At 39.3% G+C, this 16,936-nt stretch overlaps 1 protein-coding gene across 2 annotated transcripts in view; it reads left to right on the plus strand.

Annotated features, from left to right (window-relative positions):
• The window catches only part of myo6b (myosin VIb), a 38,190-nt gene that overhangs the window by 17,752 nt on the left and 3,502 nt on the right, over nt 1-16,936 (plus strand). The window contains exons 17-30 of one of the 2 annotated variants that reach the window (XM_071497917.1): nt 44-139; nt 689-859; nt 1,936-1,974; nt 2,228-2,321; nt 3,072-3,202; nt 3,447-3,524; nt 3,687-3,816; nt 4,954-5,044; nt 5,821-5,971; nt 7,309-7,517; nt 7,626-7,704; nt 10,427-10,587; nt 10,723-10,773; nt 15,981-16,084. In XM_071497917.1, coding sequence (XP_071354018.1) covers nt 44-139; nt 689-859; nt 1,936-1,974; nt 2,228-2,321; nt 3,072-3,202; nt 3,447-3,524; nt 3,687-3,816; nt 4,954-5,044; nt 5,821-5,971; nt 7,309-7,517; nt 7,626-7,704; nt 10,427-10,587; nt 10,723-10,773; nt 15,981-16,084 — 1,585 coding nt within the window. The remainder of the gene's footprint in view (nt 1-43; nt 140-688; nt 860-1,935; nt 1,975-2,227; nt 2,322-3,071; nt 3,203-3,446; nt 3,525-3,686; nt 3,817-4,953; nt 5,045-5,820; nt 5,972-7,308; nt 7,518-7,625; nt 7,705-10,426; nt 10,588-10,722; nt 10,774-15,980; nt 16,085-16,936) is intronic. The other variant, XM_071497918.1, reaches the window with a different exon arrangement.

Here is a 16,936-nt window from a genome sequence, read left to right on the forward strand (position 1 = left end):
CGCTGTCATTAAATATGCTTTGCTTTTTTCCTCTCTCACTTAGGTTCCCAGGAAATCAAAGCTGACCATTCACAGGAATCTCCGGGATGACGAGGGCTTCATCATCAGGCACTTTGCTGGAGCTGTCTGCTATGAAACAGTCAGTCTTAACACAAATCTTATTATGTTGGGCTATTCAGGCTGGGTGGTATTCACAAAATCCAATATATCTGTGGAATATTTGTCTCTAAATACTTCTGTTTGTAATCCGTAGGTTATGAGTTACATAGGACGGTGGAGTTACTAGCAGTTGAAGCTAACTAGAAGTCAACAGTTAACGGAGCAAAGATAATCACATTTTAAGCTTCTAACTGATTATTATTTTCATAGTTGATTAATTGATTTCCAGTGTTTGGCATTTCGGCATGAAAAACACCTTAAATGATTAATCAATTATCAGAATAGCTGGTGATCAATCCTATGATGATCAATCTATGTCAATAAGCTAACTGATTAATCGACTTATGGATACAGCTCTTAATACATTTGTTATCCTTGTGCAAATGTCACAGCAGTACATCCCTTACACTCAGAAAAAGTTGCTTCTATGATGTATGTTGTTCGCTGCAGGGATCGGGGCGTTCTTTATTTGTGTTTGCATGTTGTACATCTGTATAAAATGCATGCATTTGCATGTGTGTGTCCACAGACTCGGTTTGTGGAGAAGAATAATGATGCCCTCCATATGTCTCTGGAGAGCTTAGTGTGTGAATCAAAAGACAAATTTGTCCGAGAGCTGTTTGAGAACTCCAACACCACCAAGGACTCCAAACAGAAGGCAGGCAAACTCAGCTTCATCAGCGTTGGCAACAAGTTCAAGGTCAGTGTGGCTGTTAAAGTTTGTCATTTTTGATTGTCAAGACAAAGTCCTTGAACTGAATAAAAGCTGCTCATTTTTAGTGTATCATTACTTTTTAAATTTACTATAATAAATATTGAAAATTGGATTTTCATTATTTTTGGGGGGATTTTAATGTATTTCATAGCCAGAGACCTGTAAATTATAATTATAATAGCTTTATCCTATATTTATTTTTTTGTCCTACTGGACTAATTTGAGACTTGCAGTCTGTTGTGCAAACAATTGATGCATAAAAAACAGGGAAACAGGGAATTTGTTGTGCAGGAACTTTATGAAAAGGCAGTGATATAGTTGTGCAATGTGAAAATGGCTGTGAAATAGTAAACAATGCTGTATTATCTATCTTACCTTCTTTTCTACCTCTAGTCTCCAGACCTGCTCTGTAAATTTTCTCATTTACATTCCTCTTCCCAACCCTCCGTCTCCTCCTCCTTCAGGGTTCCCGTCTTAGGTTTCCTCCAGTCTTCCTTCTCTTTCCTCTGCGAAAACCTTTTTTGGTGGATAAAGTCAGCTTGAGGTATAATAGAGAGGAGTTAGAAAAAAAATAAGAGAAAGCCTGACTGTCTCATGGACGTGGTTCTTTCTTTCTCACAAAAGTGTTTAGAGTGAGTCAGAAGCACTCAATCTTCAGCAGAATTTTCCAACAGGAATCTAAACACAGTCTTATTTTGCTGTATTTTTTTATCTATCACTTACTTCTATGTGTTGCACCATCTTTTTCAACAGATTTGAGGTTCATTTATTACAAAGGTAGCTTCTTCCTTTCATCGCTTATGCACCAGACGTAGGCTCAAGCACAAAGACGACGTGGGTGTTTCAATAAAGCACCAATAGCCAGTGTAACTAGATGTAGTTATTTAAAATTTGCCTTTAAGATTTTCTCAAAGTACCATTTATTTAATAGTTCAAGTCATACATTCATGCACAGCATGTCCTGTAAGCATGTTAATTTGTCCTTCCTGTGTTGACTACCTTCATGACAAACATTTTAAAACAAATCATAAACAGTTCTTTTTGTCTGCTTGCATTCACAGACCCAACTGAACCTGCTGCTTGAGAAGCTTCGTAGCACTGTGAGTAAAATTTACTTAGTGTCATTGTGTATTCTGCAGAAAAGAATCTTTTGCTTTCCTGCTTTGAATCAATATAAAATAAATTAGCCTTTCACAATGAAAAGTGTGTGCTAGAATGTGTTAACATATTTCAGCACCTCAATTGCATACATGTTTTTATTCAGATGCCAATTAAAAAGGCGGCAGGCACAGACTGAGAAGTATTCCGTGACAAGACAGATCAATTTTCCCTGATTAATCTTTGTGTGTGCAGGGCTCAAGTTTCATCCGCTGTGTGAAACCCAACCTAAAGATGGTCAGCCACCAGTTTGAAGGAGCTCTGATTCTCTCACAGCTGCAGTGTTCAGGTAGGTTCTGAAACAGTATGTATAAAAAAAAAATGTATTGTACAAGTTGCCACATTCACAATTTTCAGTCTTTAAGATGAGTAAATCTAAGGATAACTTCAGCCAGTTAAACTCTACAGATAGTGGAGCAATTTAAGTTGGGGCTGGACAAATATACTGAAAAATAGTATAAAAATATCCTGTATTTATAATATCTGATTATCATATACCTAAGAACCTAAACAAAACATAGATTTTTAATACAGTTTGATGTCTTAATATGAAAGTTTAGAGTTGGAAATGAATATGGGACTTATTCAACAAAAAAAGAAAGCCTCTAGTCTTTAAAGAATGCAAGATTTGTAAATTTAAATTTCGTCCCACTGCTTCTTACAAAGGTTAAATTATGTTAAATTATGAAAAGTCTTGGAAGGCATTTGACTTGATTTATTATGCTATATTTTATTGCATTTTGTCTGTGTTCGCCACTGTACACTGTCATGACTTTTACAGTTTTTTGCAAATGGTGAACCCACACTTTGGCCACTAACTATAATATATATAGCATTGACATCATTTTCTCCATATTGCTTTAAAAAAAAAAAAATTAAACAGTGCTAAATTAAAACATAATATCACATGCTCTGAGTAAAATGTACACACATTTTACAGTGTAGTGTAGTGTAATTCCTCAAGCAACCCTGTTTCTCTTTGGTTACCATTTGTATGTCGAAACCATTTTTTGTTTCTTTATGTGTTTGTTTTGATTAGGCATGGTGTCAGTGTTGGACCTGATGCAGGGTGGGTTCCCCTCCAGAGCCCCCTTCCATGAACTCTACAACATGTATAAACAGTACATGCCAGATAAACTTACACGGCTGAATCCACGACTCTTCTGCAAGGTGGGATTACACACACAATTCATTGGAGAAATACAAAGTGTGCAGTTGGATTTAGATAAAATGCTTATCTGTTTAAATTATAGCCTGATTAGTTGTGTAATTTGTTCAAAGTGAAAAAAGACTATAGCCACGTTGGCTGAGACTTTTGGGAAATGTTCAACTAACATAAACAGTTCAGTGCCCTAAATTCTTACCTCATATATAATCTTGCTGTGTGATTAAATGTGAATTTGTTCCTCTGTAGGCACTGTTCAAAGCTCTGGGACTGAATGATAATGACTTTAAGTTTGGCCTGACCAAAGTGTTCTTCCGTCCTGGAAAGGTACAGTTAAGTCAACAAAATGAATTACACCTTGATTTTGCAGATTATTATGTACAATATATGTAATATATTACAATATATTCAGCGCTTGTGAACACAAATATCCCCTGACTTAGGTGGATTGTTGCTTTGTGTCTGTGTGCCTGTGTGTGTGTGCATCAGTTTGCAGAGTTTGACCAGATCATGAAGTCTGATCCAGACCACCTTGCTGAGCTGCTGAAGAAAGTCAACAAGTGGTTGGTGTGTAGCCGCTGGAAGAAAGTCCAGTGGTGCGCCCTGTCTGTCATCAAACGTATGTTAAATAGTTGGGTTGTCTTTTTGTTTCATCATTCCTCTAATTGGCATTATTTGTTAAACCTGGGTAAATTTTAGTTGAGATAATTTGTCCACAAAATATAAAATCATTATCAGATGTTGTTTTGCTATGGGTTTTGTCTGTTTCAGATACCGACCCTACCATTAAAGTCATGACTTCACTTCCATTTTATACATCACAGTGCTTCAGTTACAGTGCATGATGCTCTTTTTGTATCTGTCATCATGCTGTCATATGCCACCTGTCCTGAATCTGTCTTTTCTAATAGAAGTGGGACTAGTGATAAAACCATTTCTGAAAAGAGGAAAATCACCCACACCTCACTGAGTGCTTCTTAGCAACTCTATCAACTGCAGAAAGACACTTCTACGCAAAAACTTCCATCAGCACTACATATTTTTGTTAGTTAAGCTATTTCATTCTCCAGGGGAGGAATATAAGATCCTTTGCTATTTTCTCACAGTTTATTATGCAGCTCTGATAGCTATACTAAATCATATTTTACACTTTTGCATTCATTCATATTTGAAAGCAGCAGCCACTAGCAAAATGGAATAGTACTTAAAAGCATATCCTTGAACCATTACACTCTGTGCCAAGTTATTGATTTGCATCATTTAACAAAGTGCAGACTGGCTACAGCTTATTTGCGTAAAAGCATTGAATGAAATTACATTATAGTTATAACAGACCATTGCCTCTGCTTGACCACACATTTCTTACATAACCTGAGACCTGAGGAAATGTATGTTTCTGGTCCTGGTCATTTATTTCCTTCCACACAATTTATTATTGCAGTTTCATTTGTGCATGTGTTTGTGTGTGAGTGACAGAGAGTGTGTGTGTGAACATAAACACAGGTCAGGTCAGTCATTCTTATGGCTTTATGATATTTATCTTTCAAAATAAAGGTTTGCTATTGCATTTTATATTGTATTTAAGGGCACATTTGGTATCAAATACCTGTGGTATTCACAGAGCAGGATTGTCATACCCTTAAGAACAAGTAGCCAAATGATATAAGAATTGAGAGTGCAATCATTTCAAGTTGTGTGCGTGCATGTGTCCCTTATAAATAAGTATTTAATATGTTTTTTCCCTTATCTTTAACAGTTAAGAACAAAATGAGTTACAGAGCTCTGGCCTGTATTAAGATTCAGAAGACTGTCCGCATGTGGTTGTGTAAGAAGAAGCATAAGCCACGGTGAGTCTCCCCCTGCTCCTCCTCACACACATGCATCATTTTTACCATCTTTTTGTTTGTCTGTGCCCTTTGCTCTCTTATACCCTGTACGCTATGTGTGTGCTTTTTATTTAAACGGATTCATGCTCGGTGGGTTTTGATGGCTTTCCCACACGGTGCATTTAGAAGTTCAAATCAATCCAGAAAGTCATCTGTGGAGAAATGATGTCTCACTGTACTGCTTTGGGAAACACCACGTCTTTCTGTATTGGATTGCATTTGGAAATGTGGCTGTGGTGAAAGCGGCCGTCCAGATGATGGGTTTTCAGATAGTTTTTTAGAATGAGATTTTGATTGTCAGTGGCAGAACGTGTATGGATGCATTTGGAAATTTTTAACAATGTATCTATTTTTGGTTTAAAACTAAAACAAGTAAGACGGTACCTAAGGTGTCCCTGTCGCTTTGGATAAAAGCGTCTGCTAAATGACTAAATGAAATGAAATAAATGAAATGAAATGTATAAAATAAAAAGAGCCAAAAAGGTTTTTTAAGTGGAACCACAGTGTAATGCAATGTATTTCCAAGTGAAACAGTATATGTATGCAGACTGCAATTACAAAGGAGGTTTAAAATCACTCATATTTATTCTTCAAAATAAATTAATAATAAAAAAAAAAGAAAATTATGTCACTGCAATTAACTAATGCCTCAGTTGCGCTTAATCACTTCTTTGAATTAAACTCTTCATATGCTCTGACTTGTTAATGCCTTTCTCCTTTTTTCACTTCTTTCATAGCATCGATGGTATGGTAAAGGTTCAAAACCTGAAGAAACACATGGAACGGTTCAATGAGGTGGTAAACGTGTTGAAGGAGGGCAAACAGGAGATGGCCAAACAGGTCAAAGAGTTGGACGCCTCCATAGACGCTCTGTTAGCCAAGATAAAGGTGAGTCATTGATAGGTGTTTGAGAAGGCCTGACTGTGTTCACATCTTTCACAAGACCCAAGAATTACTGCTCTGCTGATTTTAAAGCTCCTCATGTCAACAGTTTTTTAAGTGCTTTAGGCATGATGCAATATGAACAATAGGGTGAAGAAGAAACATTTTGCTTTTGTTTATCCAGGGAACACTTCTCAGACCACATACCTGGCTTTAAGCATGACTGATTCAGATTTGTATGCTTCTCCGCATTTCACACCCATAGCTGCCCTGCACAAAGAGCCCTATCCTATTGTACACTATCCCTTTTCTTAAGTGCCCTGTGTCCTTTTCTCATTCTTTCTGTCAGAATCAATATTTTCAATCACCTCAGGATAAAAAGAAGAGCTAGGTGAAGAAGAAAACCTCTCCTCTCTAATAATTTAATTTACTGCGGTTGTTGTGCTAAACTCTCAAACTTGGTTAGTGAAATCCCAGCTCTCCCTGTGCAATAAGCACCAGCCTTATTGGACCTTCTAGGTACAGCAAATCATCACAAACGCATCCACAAGCTACCCAGACAACAGTGTTGATTACCCTGATATTCTGTATTCTGTAGTCAGCTGTATGCAATCAACAGGTATGATTGGAGTTCCTCAAGGTATCCTGATTGACACTGATGCACCAGTGACTCCTGACCCTTTCTCTCCCCTCTATCACAATCAGCCTCTCCACCTCTCCTATGTTCCTCTGTTAGCCTATTAGTAGCTCCACTGTGGACACGCATGGCACTGTGAGCGCTTAGAAATCACTCATGGCATGGCATCTCTGAGTGAATAATGCATGAGATGCCACAGCCTGTCATTCAGGCCTCCATACAATGGGGACAAGACCTTGTCATCTTCCCTCCCTGTGCAACTGTTAGAGACTCACTGTAATGAATCTTAACAATACGGTGACCTCTTCTACCCCTCCTGATTGTCTGACAAGTATAGCGGGGAATTGAGCATCGCGGCTGTGGTTTGCAAATGACAGGCTCAGTGTCAGTCAGTGTCGTCCTTTATTTGCCACATGGGAAGGTTGTGCCATGGTAATGGTGGAGATTGTGCCAAGTCAGGGTGAGTGAACTCAGTGTCACCTCCTAAAAATTTCCTGGAAAGGTAGCACTGGGTAAACTGTTATTAAAACAAACTCAGAGGAGCTAGTTAAGCATCCTGTGGGAGTTTCACCGGATATACACCTTTTCGTAACGGTGTTCAAAGCAACCCAGCAACTGATTCAACAGTTTGATAAAAAATTAAAAAGTAGGACTTGATTTTGTGATGGGTTTTCTGGGCCGTTCTGATCCTTCTCTTGACCCCTAGGCCAAAGTGATGACCTGGAAAGAGATTGACACAGAGTACCAGGGGCTGGTGAAACGCTCAGAGCAGCTTCTCTCCTCCATGCAAAAGAAGAAGCAAGAGGAGGAAGAGAGTGAGAGGCTGAAGCACATCGAGGAGGAGATGGAGAAAGAGAGGAAGAGGAGGGAGAAAGAAGAGCAACGCCGCAAACAGGAAGAAGAGGACAGGAGGCTGTAAGTGACGGCGAGGGGAAGATTGTCAGTAGATGTTTTAGTAAATGTAATGGTAGATTGAGACTGTAAGCTGTATACGATTTTTTTCCTTTTCTACAAACATTTTAGGAAAGCAGAGATGGAGCTGAAGAGGAAGCAGGAGGAAGAGGACAGAAAAAAAAGAGAAGAAGAAGAGAAAGTTATACAGGTTTGGAGCGCCCTCAATGTGATATTTTTCCATGGTGTATTATTGTACTCTCCTGCTGCCCTTGACAGAAGCATAGGAAGATGAGCCAGCAAATTTTTATAGACTTGAAACCTGCAGTCTCCTCTAAGCCTTATGTGTACCCTCAGTGGAGTAACTGGCCCCTACTCCACTGCAGTTACTCACCACTCAGCCCCCTGCCAGTATAATCACATTTAAGAAAGATGGCTTCCTAGACTTGATCCTAATCCTAGACCGAGCAGGACCTTCATCGGGTCAGTTTCCACATAATAATGTGCACTACTGTTTCTGGTAAACTAAACTGTGCCACTGAATTGTGATGGTTTCTCCCTGTTTCAAGGTTGAACAATTGAAAAATAAACACATAAAATAATGCAATGTTATGAGTTTACCACAGAAGCCTGTTTTATAGGAATAAAGATTGGGGTTGAAAAATATTTCAGCAGAGTTTAATCAATTAATGGAATATGTATTTCAACATATTTTTAGAATACGTGATTTTTTACATAATGCCAATAAAACAACCACCGACAATTTATGAAATAGTAAATCAACAGAAAATGAATTTGCAACTTTTTAAATAAACGATTAATACATCAGTCATTTGACTGAATACATTTTCAAGCAAAAATGACAAACATTTATTGATTCCAGCTTCTTGAACATTCACTGGTTTTCTCTGAATCTTTTTTTTTATGATTTTGGACAGAACTTGTCCAACAAAATGAGCACTTTGGACTCAACAAACTTCCAATGAGTATCTTCTGTCTTCTGACCTTTTATAGATCAAACGTCTAATTGATTAATCAAGAAAATTATATTAATTGATATTGAAAATAAATAATAATCATTAGTTGCAACCAAAATGACAACAAACAAAGCAAATGAATGGGGTGTTAAAGGAAGCTCCAACCTTGGAGACCTCAGAATCATTTGTCGAAAAGCATTTCCTTTAGTAGCTACACTACGGTATATTCATCCCTGAAGTGAAATGATTATAATTGATTACTATTGAATTATTACTACAACAATATGGACTGTAAGTTGTTGTTGGTTTCAAAACAGTCCTTGCTTGCAACAGCATAACAACTACTTGCCTTATTTACTTAAGCAAATATCACGTCTCTTGAAGTTGATTTTCATACAGCATCATACTGATCTTAAAAAATAAATTCCATGGCTTCCATGTATATAGTATAAAGTGCGTGTGTTTTGTAGTTAATGGGCAGAAGAGAAATCACATTAAACCACCAGTACGGTTCTCATGTTTCCTCTCTACCTGATCTCCTCTCTGAGTAAAACATTCATTTGCTCTTGGGTCTCCCACAGCAACGGCTGGGTCATGACATTGGTCAGATTCCCAGAGGGTTTTTTGCAGGGTCTTCATTGATTATTTCACTTCCTGCTGAGTTTCTCTGACTAAACTGCTTCATCCCTCCGTATGCTATCCTGTCTTGTATTATCATGCCTTTTATTCTCATCTGTGCTGTCTCACCTTAATCCATCTCCAACTGTTATACATGCTGTCCTTTTTTTTCTTTCTAGCAGTGAGATTGTTGACACCAGGCTGTCATAAGTAACATTTCTCAGGAGACTCTTTGCAAAGTTTGTTTATCCCCAGCTTTAGGTCTCAAAGCTGCAGCAGTAAACTTTCTAAGGGTGTCTGCTGTGACTTCAGTGGCATTTTACTTTGTGTTCTCTGCTATTTTCTGCTGTGTCAAAAAAGGTAAGTCTAGCGCTCTATCTTCCTCTCTCCAAACTTTGTATCATGGTGTCTTTCGACCTAGCTTTATTTATGGTACACCATGCAGTCTTTGACTCTATACTATTTATTTTCCCAAAGGGGTGAAGGGGGGGTGCCACTCTATTGCAGGCTTCCCATATGTTATCCTTATCGTTCAGTGTAATTTGTTTTCAATTTTCATGCATTTTTTTTCCTGGATCCACTTGTGAATGAGTCAATGCATTCCACAGGCCTTGTTCTGCAGACAATGAATGTGATAGACATACTTAGGAAATATGGTCAAAGAGAGAGCATACCAAGAGAGATTCTAGGATTCAGGGTAAAATGTTGGTGTCAGAGTTTAAAAAATGTAGGACATTCGTCAAAAAAAAATCACAGTTTTTAGTTTTCGTTCTCATGTTTCACTCAGGTCATGTATCACAGCTGCTGGTTGTACTGTTCTACAGTATGAATAATATACCAGTATTCAAATTTAAAGCCCGTCAAAGAAGAGAATCCATTGTGGACTTCATTAATGGCTTTCTATAAGGAGTTAGATGGATATACAGGCTATAGATAGATACATATAGCCTATCAATTGATTTGTTAATTTTTATATATATCTTCCCTCTAGGTGCCCACGGCCTAGAGGCTAGTGCTATTAACGGATGTTTCTGTTCTATTAAGTGCAAAATAATAAAAAAAAAACATCGTTTGAATCTGGGTCAAACCTATCAAAAATGTTCCTACTGATTGTTGTTGTTGTGTCTAGACAAAAGACCGGTAAAGCTTTATTAGTAGGCCTTCAACCTGGATAAATATACCTAATCAGGCTTGGGCACACAGCAGAGCTCTACTTGTTGTGAAGGGTCTGGCACACATGACAGCATTTTTATTAAGACAGGATCTAAATTTTTGTAGATTTTATGAAGTCACATTAAGAGCGTAAGTATTGTGGTGTGTGTTTGTGTGTGTTTACAGGCGGAGCTGGAATTCCAGCTGGCTCAGGAGCGTGAGGAGCAGGTCCAGCGCACTGCCATATTGGAGCAGGAGAGGAGAGACAGGGAGTTAGCCATGAGAATTGCCCAGAGTGAGGCAGAGCTGATCACTGAGGAGGGGCAGATGGATGCAGGCCTGCGCAGGTATTCTCTATGTAAACACAACGCACACCTTTGCATGATACATACTGCTCTTATGCACAGTGAACAAGCAGTGTTGACCTCAGCATGTGTGTGTGTGTGTAACTGCATTTTTCCTGTTGCTGTGTTTTCTCCCAGTGATGAGCCTTTTTCAGATCTTCCTATTTCCTCATCCTCAGCCAGAGCCATGTAAGATATCAGTACAGCTTTCTGTGACCGCCCATATCACTGCGTGTCTAACAACAACAGTAATCACTCACTCCCTCCCTCACTGTCTGTCTTAATCTCTATCATAGTCCTTAATCTCCCAGCTTCCTAAAATAGATGCAAGATTATACCAGCAATGCAAAGCCAACAGAGAAAACCTTTGACTTTAACAAATCAGCAGTCAAATTGAGACCTACGGTAGGTATTATTTTACATGGCATGAATCATGAGATGTGCCATTTGGAGGATAATTATGTGTGATCATTGGTTGCGTAAAAATCAGCACAGCAAATCATAAATGAGAGGAGGATCAGAATGTGCAGTATGTGATCTTTTTATATTTCTGATCTTAATTGGCTCTGCATGAGTGTGTAAAGCTTGTCTGTGTCCTTTGCAGTGATGATGCACAGCACAAGCTCATGAGCATGACAATGTATGTGCTTCCCTTTTCTCATACGTTCATTGTTTACAAATTTTTAGCTTGTTCGAGGTTCATGTCCTCTGGATACATATATATTTTACAATTGCTTAATGACTGTCAGATATTTTCGAGAGAGGTTCTGTTGTAGGTCTTCTAATTCACTCTACTTCTTTGTTAAATCTCATTAGTGATGTCAGAGGCTTTTAATTACCTGGTGATTAGAATCTTTGCTATTCATGAAAGTACCTGTTAGCAAATACTTTCTCCCTGACAACAACTCAAAGTATTCATTTTTCTTACCATTAAGATAAAATATGTAACATAAGAAATTTTGAGTTGTACAAAGAGGTACTATTATTATTTTCAACTGATAAGAGAGAGCTTAGAAATTGTGTGTAAGTGAAAACCAGACAAGGTGTCCTGACAGAGAAAAAATAACTAATAAGGTGGGGGAAAACAATGCTCCATTATAGGCATGCTCATTTTGAATTTTTCTTCTGACCAATGGCCAACACTCATTAACCGACCATTAATTTTCAACTGACAAGATTAAAATGTACTATCTAGAATAGGCAAGTGTCTGTAAATGAAACACATATTGAATCCTCTGGCACCATAAGCGGCATAATAGCCTCTGCCATGTAGGAAAATATTATATAAATTATATTTTTAATGTATGAAGAGATTAACAAAAAGAAAAATAGTAGTTACTGGATTTACGTGCAAACCCTGAGACAGTCCTCAGCATAGCGGACAACTTGTCTACTGGTTTTTATTCAGAAACGGCTACATGCTGTGGAAGTACTAAGATCGTAGGAACTCAAGATTTTGAATAGCAGAAGTGAGAATGAAACATTATACAAGTTAGCTTAACTGCTAGTTGACTTTTCCCGCTCTGTGTGAACTTACAATTTAAATTTTCTGAGCGGGTTAAGTTACTGCGCCTCCCGACACATCAACACAGTGGAATTTGAGGATTTATGAGCAGTCGTGGCCACAGAAAGTCAGAAACAGCTACTCATATTAGAATGTGACAATCTGCTGCACACCAGCCAGGCTCCTGATAGACAACTAAACGCGTGCAGGCAGCTTCTGCCGATTGGCTACTCTGCACCAGAGTAAACCACCTGAGTGGCTTCCCCAAGTGCAACTCACGGGAGCTGTCTTAACCCTTTACTTTCCATTTAAGACACAATCCTTTCACTTGTGATAACATTTGAAGCCTGGGCTACACACGCCAGTTTAATAACTGTGGCAAGCATACACTCCTGTAAGCGTCATTAGCGTAGCCGGCTGTCTGGGCGTCCTGCTTGCAGGCTAACCTAAGGTTAATTCATTTGCTGGCTAATTAGCTAGTTAATGAGCTAAGCTAACTAGCCAGGTATGGTGAGCTCAGACATGTCACGTTCTCTTAGTGAATTACCACACAGCAAGATATATTATTAGTATGTTATTTGCGTGAAAATTCCTCCAAAAAGCACCAAGACCACAAACACGGCCGAGAAGTCACATTCAGTGACTCGAATTAGCTGAGGTGGTGCCTAGCAGAAAGCTAGGGGATAGATGCACAGCGACTAGCCAGCTATGATAGCTCCCACCTCAGTAATGCACAAGTTTAAGACTTAATACGATTTAAACGGATTTGCCCCCCCATATAGTTGTAATGAAGGGGGCAAATTGGCTATAGAGAACAAAACCATTTTTTTGGTATATGGGCTGTAAACATGTTTATTTCTGCAGTGAAGTTGTACATTTTATCATTCATTTTTGGACCCAGCCGCAAGAGGCTATTTGAGGAACTGGAGTTTTTGGCACATCCCATGTTGGCTTCATTTTCAGTAGATTGCTGCTTGACTTTGATGTACCTTACTCTCTAGCTGTTTTCAAAAATCACTCCTCATTCACTCAATCACTACTCTCTACATGATAGAGATTCTTACTCAGTAGTGGGCAGATATTTACTAATCATTGTCAGCAACATACAGTTGTGTGAAAGAGTGTTTGCTCCCTTCCTGATTTCTTATTTTTTTGCATGTTTGTCACACTTAAATGTTTCAGATCAAACAAATTTAAATATTAGGCAAAGATAACACAAGTAAACACAAAAAGCAGTTTTTAAATGAAGGTTTTTATTATTAACGAGGAAAAAAAAAAAAAAAAAAAAAAAAAAAAATCCAAACCTACATGGCCCTGTGTGAAAGTGATTGCCCCCTAAACCTAATAACTGGTTGGGCCACCATTAGCAGCAACAACTGCAATCAAGCATTTGAGATAACTGGCAATGAGTCTTTTACAGCGCTGTGGAGGAATTTTGGCCCACTCATCTTTGCAGAATTGTTGTAATTCAGTCACATTGGAGGGTTTGAGCATGAACTGCCTTTTTAAGGTCATGCCACAGCATCTCAATTGGATTCAGGTCGGGACTTTGACTAGGCCACTCAAAGTCACAAAGTCTTCATTTTGTTTTTCTTAAGCCATTCAGAGGTGGACTTGCTGGTGTGTTTTGGATCATTGTCCTGCTGCAGAACCCAAGTGCGCTTCAGCTTGAGGTCACGAACAGATGGCCGGACATTCTCCTTCAGGACTTTTTGGTTGACAGCAGAATTCATGGTTCCATTTACCACAGCAAGTCTTCCAGGTCCTGAAGCAGCAAAACAGCCCCAGGCCATCAACACTACCACCACCATATTTTACTGTTGGTATGATGTTCCTTTTCTGAAATGCCGTGTTACTTTTACGCCAGATGTAATGGGACATACACCTTCCAAAAAGTTCAACTTTTGTCTCGTCAGTCCACAGAGTATTTTCCCAAAAGTCTTTGGGATCATCAAGATGTTTTCTGGCAAAACTGAGACGAGCCTTTGTGTTCTTTTTGCTCAGCAGTGGTTTTCATCTTGGAACTCTGCCATACAGGCCATTTTTGCCCAGTCTCTTTCTTATGGTGGAGTCATGAACGCTGACACTGAAGTGAGGCCTGCAGTTCTTTGGATGTTGTTCTTGGGTCTTTTGTGACCTCTTGGATGAGTCATCGCTGCGCTCTTGGGGTAATTTTGGTTGACCGGCCACTCCTGGGAAGGTTCACCACTGTTCCATGTTTTCACCATTTGTGGATAATGGCTCTCACTGTGGTTCACTGGAGTCCCAAAGCTTTAGAAATGGCTTTGTTTCTCATTTGTTCCTGAATTTCTTTGGATCGCAGCATGATGTCTAGCTTTTGAGGATCTTTTGGTCTACTTCACTTTGTCAGGCAGGTCCTATTTAAGTGATTTCTTGATCGAGAACAGGTGTGGCAGTAATCAGGCCTGGGTGTGGCTAGAGAAATTGAACTCAGCTTTCCAAAGATGTGATAAACCACAGTTAATTTATGTTTTAACAGGGGGGGGGGGCAATCACTTTTTCACACAGGGCCATGTAGGTTTGGATTTTTTTCCCCCTTAATAATAAAAACCTTCATTTAAAAACTGCATTTTGTGTTTACTTGTGTTATCTTTGTCTAATATTTAAATTTGTTTGATGATCTGAAACATTTAAGTGTGACAAACATGCAAAAGAATAAGAAATCAGGAAGGGGGCAAACACTTTTTCACACAACCATATGTATATATGTTTAATAGTTATGTAACTGACAATTCTCACCCAAATACATATTGTAGCTACCTTAAACTTAATTTGAACTCATTCACATTATCTGTGGCACTGAAACAACTCATCTCTAAATAGTGCTCTCAAAGCTTGTGTGGTCCCTATCTGCAGGTCCACTGCGCACAGAATTACATTTGTTTCAATAGTCTGTAATCTTGTCAGTGGTGGCTCAAGCATCCAGGGGCCACTCTGCATGTGTCTCCTACTATTCCTGTGAGTCAGCTGACCCCTGGCATCCAAAAGGAGATCTGTTGCAAGGGAGCAGCTCCAAAGGCCACGTGTGTTGCATGTGCACACCACAGAGCTTAAGCACATGAATGCACGCATGCAGTGGAAGTACACACTCAGGCTGCCATTGTGGGCATAGTAGCTAACACCCCAGGCTCCCTCCACCTTCCTCCTCCTCCAAGTATCTATTTCCTATTCACCTACTGCCAAAAGCCATCACTACACTTCCACTTCTTTTTTCCTGCCTGCAGCAGAAGTAAAGCATCAGCCCTGATTCGTCACCATTGCACACTGGCACATGTCTCAGCCAGAATCAGTTTCATCTCTCTAGTCAGTATGAATTATAAATGGCAATGGTAATCTGGCTAATGTTTCGAAGATCAGTAATCCCCTACACTGAGACATTAGCAGCTATGTCGACTGTAAATAGAGGAGGTAAATCCTTTATATGATTGAATTAGCAGCTTCAGCTCAGCAGGTAATCTGGAGACATGAGCTCAGACCGGCTGCAGCAGCTGTTTAAGTAGCTGAAACTCTGTGCCATCAGTGTGATTTATATACTAAGTACTGCATGGTTACTACTTGTTTTTCCAGTCATCTTGCATTCCTGTTAACATAAGCACAGAAAAAAGACTCAAACTGTTAGCAGATGTAAGCTGACATCTGGCAAGTTGTAACATTAGAATGAAACAGTAAGATATGGACAAACTCTGCTCCTCACCTCCCCTGCTGATCGGCCTCTAATGTGAATTTAATCGGCTGAGACAATGAGGAGGGCTTGAAAGAAACGAGGCATCTGTTTCACCTTGTCACACTCACTGTACCTGTCTGCACGCTCACCTTCTTTTTTTTTTCTTTTTTGTCTCTCTCACCCATGTTCATCTGTTCCCTACCGTAGGGGTCCTCAGGTGCAGGCGACCAAAGCTGCTGCCGGTGTGAAAAAGTATGACCTCAGCAAGTGGAAGTATGCTGAGCTGCGAGATGTCATCAACACTTCCTGTGGTGAGAAATCCAAAACACACCCAAGTTTACAAAACAAAGTGTGCATGTGCACTGAACCAGCTGCTACAAATCGATCAAGGTGATAGAGCCCTTAGTGAGATGCAGAACGCACATCTTTGCCCTCCCTCTTTCCAAAATTGTTCAGCCCCCACATGAAATAATTCAGCAGCAGCTCATGTTTTAACTATTTCATTCCCAAAAATTATGTGTTACCATCTCCATAAAGGACATTTTTTTCTCTTAGTGTTTTTTTGAGTAGTCAAACTGACAAAAGCTGAGACTGCAGCTGTACAGAGGGTGGACACGAGATGTCTTGCCTGAGAAAATCAAAAGACCGATGTGATGACGTTTCCACAGCTGCTACGGCTCATCAGCATCCGTTTTAGTGGTGGAAAAGGGAAATTATCACCATTATGGGGGATGGCAGATATCTGCTCTCCCTAGTCATTCCCAGCCAACCCTCTCCTCAGTCAGCATGAAAAGCAGATGCCTTACTGCTGGCTCCCTCGCCGACGCCTTTAAAATTGCACTGTATACAGTACTCTGATCAGTGTGAGGGACTCTGATATCCCCTGTGGGATTTCAAGGACATGTGGCTAATTTGTGGAACCCATTTGCTTTGGTGATGCTGGTGGTGATACCAAAAAGCTGAAGTCTGACTGATCAAAGCCTTATGTGCTCTAAAGCACTGTATGCTTTGAACATTTTATTTATATTCAATCATAGGGAAGAAAACACTGTCAGCCCCTCAATCTCCCCTAATTATACTGTGTAATATTTTTATACATTAATCAAAATTATGTGTTACAACTTTATTCCATGAATGTTTTCAGCTATTTCATCTTCATGTGG

The sequence above is a fragment of the Trachinotus anak genome, unplaced genomic scaffold, assembly GCF_046630095.1.
Source record: "Trachinotus anak isolate AG129_WGS33_773 ecotype Australia unplaced genomic scaffold, CSIRO_AGI_Tana_v1 ptg000015l, whole genome shotgun sequence".
NCBI classification, from domain to species: Eukaryota; Metazoa; Chordata; class Actinopteri; order Carangiformes; family Carangidae; genus Trachinotus; species Trachinotus anak.